Source organism: Postia placenta (genome assembly GCF_002117355.1).
Source record: "Postia placenta MAD-698-R-SB12 unplaced genomic scaffold POSPLAscaffold_5, whole genome shotgun sequence".
In the NCBI taxonomy this organism is placed as follows: Eukaryota; Fungi; Basidiomycota; class Agaricomycetes; order Polyporales; family Adustoporiaceae; genus Rhodonia; species Rhodonia placenta.
Genome location: NW_020169836.1, coordinates 173,743 through 182,330, shown reverse-complemented (window position 1 = coordinate 182,330; position 8,588 = coordinate 173,743). Strand labels below are relative to the sequence as shown.

Sequence of the window (8,588 nt, the reverse complement as noted above, 5' to 3'; positions counted from 1 at the left end):
ATGAACGTAGGGAGGAACGCACGCAAGGAGTGGTTCGACGAAGAGGAGGACGACGGCGTAGATTGGGAGTTGTATGGAGACGGTGAGCAGTAAGTAGTCGAATGGGACTTCGACTCTGGTAGGGGGGTAATGAAACATTTGTCTTTCCGTTCTATTCCTTGTACTACTAGCGCCCATACTGGCGCCTGTCTTAGCGCTCACCCGCAGGTTGAACATTATGTAGCTTACATAATGGGGTCCGTGCGCACTTCGTGCCTGGTATCGTACCACTACGTTTCTTTCTTCACTAACACGACCACATAGACACGATGGTCCGTGCGCAGTCGGTACTTGTATAAGTAGTTGTACCATTAGTCGGTCGAACCCTAAGTTCGACCTGGTTATTCATTCAAGTCTCTGCTCCTCTTCGCTTGGGGTAGTGGTCATTCTCGACTTCCTCGCTCGATCTTCAGGACGACGCACTGTCCATAAGTCCTCGCTCGTCGTCTACGAGTCAGGCATCGATATAGGAGTAAAGACCATTGTATCACAGACACACCCAACGATGTTTGCGCCCTTTGGCTTCTCGACCAGTTCGTAGGTGCCCATCGCCTCAATCTTCGCCAATTCCTCCTCCATCGCCACCCTCCAATCCTCGCTCTCCGGGCCTGCCATTGCCTCGCGATAGGTAGGTTCGTCTCCATTCATTGCTGTGAGAGCATGGAGCGTCTCATCCTCCGAGTCCAGCTCCTTTGCTGCATCCGCATATGTTGCTCGTTCGGTCACGCTCTCAGGGACCTTCTGAGCACCACGTCCTCCTGCTGTGCCCTCGCCAGCCTGCAGGTCCTTGACCCACTGTGTCGGCTTCCGAATGCGCTGACTTCTGCGTGGTTCGGTGGTTGGCATGGTCGGCGGGACAGGAGGTTCTGGTGCTGTAGTTGCAGCAGGTTCGGGAGCGGCAGGTGCAAGAATGGGAGCGGGAACGGGAGCGAGCACGGGAGCGGGCACGTTTTGGCTGGATAGCGAGTGCTCCCCCTCAGACGGAACGGGAACGTCCACGGGCACAGAGCCAGATGTGTCAGCAGGGAAGTGCACATCGCGCTCAATGGACACCGAGCGGGTAGTCGGGGAGTATATGCGATGGCCTTTACTGCGTGCATCAAACCCAACCCAGCGTCCTTCGCGCGACTTCGGGTCGAGCTTGGACACAGCGTTGTGGCAGACCCAAACCGTGCAACCAAACCGTGGTAGGTTGGCCAGGTTTGGTTTCACACCAGTTGCGCGCTCATGCGGGGTCGATCCGGGCGTGTTGCGAGTGGTAGTGCGGTTGCGTAGCCACGCTGCGTGTGTGATGGCTTCGCCCCACAGTGTCTTCGGCAGTCCAGCATTGAAGAGCATGGCACGCCCGTGTTCAGCAAGCGTGCGATTGAGCCGTTCGGCCTTGCCATTCTGCTGTGGCGAGTCGTGCACCGTGAGGCGATAAGCAGTGCCCTCCCCCTCAAGGTAAGCTTCGAACTCCTTGCTAAGGTACTCGCTGCCGCGATCGCACTGCAGGTCCTTGATGGCAGTAACACCTCGATGTGTTTTCGCCCATGCAGCATATGCCTTGTAGCGGGAGAAGGTCTCACTCTTCCGAGACAGCAAGTGCACGACGGCTTCGTCTGTGTGATCGTCAAGGAAAAGGACATAGTAAGATTTCCCGCCTGGGGTTCGTACAGGTGCGGGGCCCCAGACGTCGGTGTGGAGGCGTTCACCATATTGAGTGGCCTGCGGGCTGGATCGCGCCTTCGGGAACGGCTCGCGGGCCTGCTTTGCCTTGGCGCATGTTTCGCAGAAGGGGATGGCAGTGTCCTCGAGCTTGAGGCCAGTGATGACGTTGTTCTTCACCATCGCATGGAGGGCGGGAGCGTAGGCATGGCCCATCCGGCGATGAAGCTCAGATAGGGTAAGCGAAGTGATAGCGGCCAAAGCATTCGTGCCATCGGAGGGAGACGTCAATGGGGGATGGACAAGGGGGTATAGGCCATTCTTCTCGGCAACAATGAACAGAGTTCACCCGCCAGCAGCAATAACATGACAGCCATCGCGTTCGAAGCGAACACTGAGGCCTGCGCTCGCAGCGCGGCTGATGGAGATGAGAGCGTGAGGCATCGATGGAGCATAGAGAACGTCACGCAGGACAAACTGGGTAGGTTTCCCGTGATGAACGGTGGTCACCCGGACGTCACCTTCCCCGGTGGCATGAAAGGTACGGCCATCGGCAGATGTGATTGGCTTTGGCGTGATGTCCCGGAAGGTAATGAAATTCCCCCGGCAAGGATCAAAGTGACGACTGGCTCCGGAGTCGAGGAGACGTGTGAGAGTCGGCAGGTTTTGACGTGATGCCTTTCCGAAATCGGTTGCAACTGCGAATGCAAAAGCATCCCCATCTTGGGTTGACGCGGTCTTCGCTGTCTCTCCCCCTGAGCCCTTCGCCTTCGCCTTCGCTTTACGGGCTTTACTCCTTGGTCCTTGTCCCTCCTTGCCACCGCCCTTGCTCCAACAATCCAGCTTTGAATGACCAGGCTTGTTGCAGTTGGCGCATTTCGCAGTACTGCTAACTACAAGCGCGGCATCACCAGTCGATCGTGAGTCGTTCAATGCGAACTCGTCGCGCGCAATTGCATTGATCTGACGGATGAGCTCGGCAGGTTTGATTCCCGAGGAAGGAGTTGTGGGCGTGACCGAGGGAGTGGTTGAGGCCTGGGAAAGGGACGAGATGCGAGCCGAGGTGATGATTGTGCGTACAACACCCCGGTATGACATAGGAAGGCAAGACAATATGATTGCCTTGTACTCGGTGTCGCTGAGCTGACCCCCAGCTGTCGCATACTCTGACCTGAGCTTCTCCAGCTGGTTCAGAGTCTGACGAGGGTCGCTGTCTTCCGCGCACCGGAGCGCATGCATCTGTCGAAGCAACTCGACCTGTACGAACTCTCCTTGGTTGTCGTACTCGTCCACGACAACCTGCCATGCTTCGGAGGCCTTCTGCAAGGAAGCAATCCGAAGCTTGAGTGACTCAGGTAAGGTCTGGAACAGCATCGTCCGTATAGACTGATGCTTCGCAACCCATACGTCGTTCGCGCTCTCGTAGCGTTCGTCGGCATCCGGATCTACGCCAGGGGCTGTAGTTGGAATCGGAGCCTTGTCGCGGCCTTCGAGGAACCGCACCAATCCTTTGGCGTAGACGGCCGCACGGAACTGCTCCTTGTAAAGGATCCAGTTCGATCCATCCTCGATTAACTTCGGGATGCGGCTGGTCGTCGATTCGCTCGGATTGAGCTGGAACTCGTAAGAGGAGGTGGGGCTCATAACCTCTTAACAAGGTACGAGCGACGTCGGATCTAACGACGTTCGGTCAGAGCTTCAGTGAGTAGAATATCGACTCAAGCTCGCATCGTGAAAATGACAGGTATATAGCGTGCCGTAGTAGGGTGAGTCACCTGTATTTATGGTGCGCGGGCTAAACGAAGAGGACGGGATATTTACAGACAGGAACAGGGGCGCCAGGGGCGCGACAACATCACGCTGATCCCGACGCGATAATGCGACGTCATGCGCGCGCATATCCACGCGGGGCGTACGGACGCGCTTGTCCGTCAACAGTGCGAACACCCATACTTGCGGTATCTGATATGTTTTGTCTTGCATCGGCTGGTCGCAGCCCACCTTGCGCTGTTGGTCTCTGCCCTGCGTTGCCGTCGGAGCCCGTACGGGCCATCTCCGTTGAAGGACCGCCTATCACCGCTGCCATCCTTACGCACCGCGGCTGTCATCCTATAGCTGTCATCCGAGTCGGATGCGCGGGTGCTTCGCGAGCGGGATATACGACATAAGAATATGACATTAGAGCATCGAGAAATACAAACTACGATCCGCCGCCCCGCAGCACGCTGGCGGAGGGCGATCCTGCGCGACTGCCGTCCACTGTGCATCCGCGATGGCGTCCTTGACAGCGTCGCAGGACGGGCGCACGGGACGGACGCACGGGACGACGCGTTGCGGGCGCACGGGACGACGCGTCGCGGGCGCACGGGACGACGCGTCGCGGCTGTCGAATCGGAAGCCTGCGCAATACGATACTTCTCTCCGCGCGCGCGCTCGCTTGAGGCCGGCTTGGCAACGCGGGTGTGTCGTGCCTACGCAACGGGAGAATGCACGCGAGAGACGAGAATCAAAACACGTACGCGTCCGCTTCCGCTTGTGCAGCGGGCGCCGAGCCCGTGGGCTGTCAAGCAACGCGAAAGGAACGGTCTGACGTGAGCAACGGACATGGAGGAGCGAGGGAACAAGGACGCACGGGCACGGCACGTCGGCTGCACGCCAGCAGGCCCGTGCGCGCAGATAGACGGAGGATAAAGGCGTCAAGCTGTGGCGTTTCGCCCTCGTCTCATCCGTCCTGGGTCCCGCGTTCGTGTCCGTCCGTCCGGCTGTCATCGTGCTTGCCCGCTGTCGTGCTGCGCTCCGATCACACTGTCCAAGCGGGTGCCTACCCCACACGGTGCGTCTCGCATGTACTCGCCAGGCGCCGCATGGCTGACCCTTACCGTAGCCAAAATGCATTTGACGGCGTGCAGTGTCACCGCAAGATGTGTCGCAAACGTGGCAAGTTGCTATGCCCGTCTTCCCGATATTTGTGCGCGACTGACTCGGATATTTGATGCGCATGCCGGCGGACCACGTTCTGTACACCAGCGGCAGTCGATTGCTGTGATGGCGGAAGCGGCAGCAACAGTGAGGCCTGTCAGCGGCGCATACTAACGGTGAGTCGTCCGGATGTCTGTGAGTAGGCGCTGTGTGAGACTGCGTGTCTGTCTTAGGTCCGGAGCGGGAGCGTCGTATGCGCCTCATGCAGAGCATACTAAGTGCCCATGAGATGGAGTTGCAGCAGCAGGCAGCTACATGACAGATACTGGTCAACGCAGCTCGTGACAAGGCATGCTGAGGCGACATACACACTTGGTCGTCGCAGTTGTCTCCAGGAGTATTTGGGCGAAATGACGGCACCTCATCTGGAAGAATGCCCACGGTCAGCTCGTCGTCGCCGGGAAGAGCACAGCGTGAGACTTGCATTCGCTGTTGCATATTTGTCGCAGTCGTTGATAGGTCGTGCCTGTCGGACATGGTCACAGTGAGCAGAGATACAACAAGAAGAGCGGAGGCGTACATGGTGTCTCTCCGACAGCGTTCGTGTACCAATCAAGCGCGTTTCCTGCACAGGTAGTGTTCCCGTCGGCGGACGTGTCGCCTACGAGGGCAGAGATTACCAGAATGGTTGCGGGTGCGAATAAATATAGCATGTAGTAGGCAATATGTTAGCACTATGGGTTGAGAGACCAAGAGAATTAGCGTCGGAACGAAGAGAACCTGGACGAGAAAAACGTTATGAGCACGAGGAGCACAGCATCGAAGGCACGTATAAGAATACAGCAAGCGGCAGCGCCATGCCGACAAAGCGTGGGCAGCATCTAGAGCCTAGTGTTCGTGTAAATAACCGAGGAGGATGACAGCGAGCGGCATTGATGCGACTAGACACTCCTCAGTTGTGTCCCGCTCATCTTCTTGCTCTGCTCACGCTTCACCGTCGAACGTGAGGGAGCCGGCAGGTGTTTGTCAGTAAACGTTCGCGGATTATTTCATGCGAATAGCAGGTAATGATAGCGGCCCTCATGGGGCCTATGAAGCGCACGCTACCGCAGCACTACCGGCGTACCGCCTGTCATTGTGAAATGTCATGAGCCACATATCAATCAAGACCAAATAGTTACTTACTTCGTCGCAGTCAACCTGAGACGGCCACGGCGGTACACACGACACTTAGGCTGTGGTTATTACAGAACTTTGAGGCTGGTAATCGTTCTACGTGGAGGGACGGTTAGCAAGGCATAACCAGTATCAAAACCTTCGAGGAGGGAGGGGGAGGAGGAGGAGGAGGAGGAGGAGGAAAGAATGGAATCCATCGGGGTGGGTCCCAATGTCGGGGTTTTGTACTGAGATGCATGGTTTGGCCACATGCAAAAGCGCCGCTCAAATTTCGTAGTCCGAGGCAGATCTAGAGATGATCAATGTCTTCATTGGCATCGATCTCGAGATTGAAGGCTTACCGGCGCTCTCCCCGACTCGACTGGACACAACACCGCAAACGTACCGTCCCTGATTTCACACTGCGAAGGAACTCCGCATGCGTCAGATATGGTGTTACTCTATTTCATCATTGAAATTTATGGAGGAGACCCGTGCTGGGTGCGTTCTTTTCTCCCTCAGTGCGTCTCACAACTATAACTTACGTGTCACTGAGAAGCAATATCCCTGATGGGAGCCAGCCTTTTTCACATAGTATCTATCTTCCCATTTACCCACACTATACTCTTGTCTGTCGCTCTTACACTGTCCCAGCATACGGTTCAATAGCGCTAGCTCTCGCTCTCTGTATGCTATCCAATCGTATGTGCCCCATTATAGCGTCATATGATCAAATCTCCTACACGGCTTCCCTCACATCACTATTCTAGGCCGAGCAAATACGCATGAATCAAGAAGACCCCCACGAGCTACGGTACGCGGGCGGCGGTGGAAACTCCTCAGTATCGACTTGCCCAGCATCTTCAACCGGCTCGAGCGCTCCCAGCGTGAACAAAGCACACTCTACCCGTTCTCCGTTGTGCAAATCACCTGCCACGTTGTCCTCATCCTCGGTGTACAAAGGCGTCATCGTCGTCGCGTCCATACCTGCCTGAGAGCCCAAGCCCGAGCCCGAGCCCGAGGCCGCATTCGCATGAGATAGGACATGCTCTTTGCTTCGAAGCTCCATGCGTGGTTTGCTCGCTGGCCGTGTCAGTACACGACTGTCTACCGCTAGAAACGCAATGAAAGGGCCATAACGCTTGAACAGGGATCTCAACAACAAACGAGCATCACTCACCAGTTCCCAACGGCACCAATGGCGCAGAATATGGGCTGAGCTGCACAGTTTCTTGTTTCATCATGGACGGCCTGTCGTACGGCGCACGCGTATTGGTCTTTTGTCGTCTCATGCGTAGGACCGCGCAGAACGCGAGGAGGGCCAGTCCCGCGCCTAAGATGCTGCCCACGATAGCACCTATGCTTACCTTGTGCACAGCATATGGGGCGCCGGAGCTCGCATAGGCCTGCGTCGTGGTGGTGCTCGAGGCGTCCGTGCTTGTTGATGCATGCCGGATCGTGTCGGCCCTAGTCCCGGGAGCTACGGTGGAAGGTGTACTCAGTGGTGCCTCATTGTCGTTCCCGCAGTGTGTGAACGTTCCATTGCCATGCGTAATATCGTCCAACGACCATTGGTTTCGGAAGGAGGTGCTGCAATCTCTTTCCATCATATGCGCAGCACTGGAATATTGTGCACGGACTCACTAGTTCCTGCACGCCGCAGAACATGTATGGACTCAGATGCAATACAACAAAAGCGGATTAAGCGAGAGCGCACATACCATGACCCGTCGGCCCAAAACATGGTGTATAGCGCGTCGTCGATTCGCATGCCAGACTCGCATACGGAAGTCTGGACGGTCATCGGGAGCCTGTTTGCATGCCATCAGCCCCGATGTTTGCGGCCCAGGTACCAGATCCGCCGCGGCAGACTCACGATTGGTTTGTCCCGTCTCCACAATAACTGACATGATCGCTCAACCGGTACTGGTAATATGCCCCGGACGCTACGAATGGCGTGCACCTAACCGTGAGCATTCGCCTTCATATCGCATAATTAGCAGGACTGACAGGCGTCGATGCTTGCACCGTCTTGCGCCAGCCACTGGCAGCTTAGGAGGACATAAAGCCTGTTAAACGCAATGCAAAAGGAAGGCGGCTGTGAGCGCGTACTTCAGGCACAGCATGCTGAGCGCGAACGAGATGGAGTTGCAGCAGCACGTGGCTGGAACAAGTGTATCAGAGCCAGACACATGATGCGCGCAAGACCAGACGGCGTACAATTGTTGTCGTAGCAGTGGTCTGCAGGAGGCTCGCGGCTCATCTGGGGCACTTCATCTGTGCACGCAAACGGCGATGGTGCCGCGGTCAGCCCTTGAGTCAGTACGTGCACTCGAGGAAGCATGGTCGGCCACACGAACAGTACTGGTCGCATGTTTGCCGCAGCCGCATGTACGTTGCGCCTGCGGATCGCGATCAGACGAACGGCAAGCGCGGACAGGGGGAGGAGAGGGCATACAGGGTGTCTCGCCGACGGCGCTGGTATACCAGTCAAGCTCGTCGCTCGCACATGTGGTATTACCAACGGAAGGCCCAGTATCCAACGTCGTCATGGCTTTTGATGTTGGCGGCATCCGCTTTGCCTGAGCGTCACAAACGATGGGGTGGAAGGGAGAATAATGGAACAGTGCAAGTAAATGTGGAGGGTGCTATGAGCACGAGAGGGCAGTACAAGGGCCTGCAAAATGTTCGTATGCCTAATATCCCTGTGCATATGCAACATGGCATCGAGATTCGACTGAAAGCTTGGATTCGTCATGCATCATCCGTGACTGGTGCCAAGCAGGAAGCGAAGATTATACCACGGAACCTGGAAGAAGTAACAGATA

At 56.5% G+C, this 8,588-nt stretch overlaps 3 protein-coding genes across 3 annotated transcripts; 1 reads left to right on the top strand and 2 right to left on the bottom strand.

Moving 5' to 3' along the window:
• Positions 1–514, top strand: POSPLADRAFT_1101301 (hypothetical protein; the record flags this gene model as incomplete). The annotated part of the gene is made up of 2 exons (XM_024483211.1): positions 1–89; positions 355–514. Coding segments are annotated over 2 exons (249 nt in total), but the record flags the coding sequence as incomplete, so codon positions are not given.
• Positions 515–1,815: 1,301 nt separating this feature from the next.
• POSPLADRAFT_1099833 (hypothetical protein) lies at positions 1,816–3,330 on the bottom strand (the record flags this gene model as incomplete). Its single annotated transcript, XM_024483190.1, has 2 exons — positions 1,816–1,914; positions 2,767–3,330. Coding segments are annotated over 2 exons (663 nt in total), but the record flags the coding sequence as incomplete, so codon positions are not given.
• Positions 3,331–6,550: 3,220 nt separating this feature from the next.
• POSPLADRAFT_1139985 (hypothetical protein) lies at positions 6,551–8,104 on the bottom strand (the record flags this gene model as incomplete). Its single annotated transcript, XM_024485110.1, has 7 exons — positions 6,551–6,873; positions 6,941–7,350; positions 7,482–7,571; positions 7,637–7,706; positions 7,771–7,829; positions 7,873–7,924; positions 7,981–8,104. 7 exons carry the CDS (start codon positions 8,102–8,104, stop codon positions 6,551–6,553), a joined length of 1,128 nt encoding a protein of 375 aa, XP_024339982.1.
• Between the last annotated feature and the right edge of the window lie 484 nt (positions 8,105–8,588).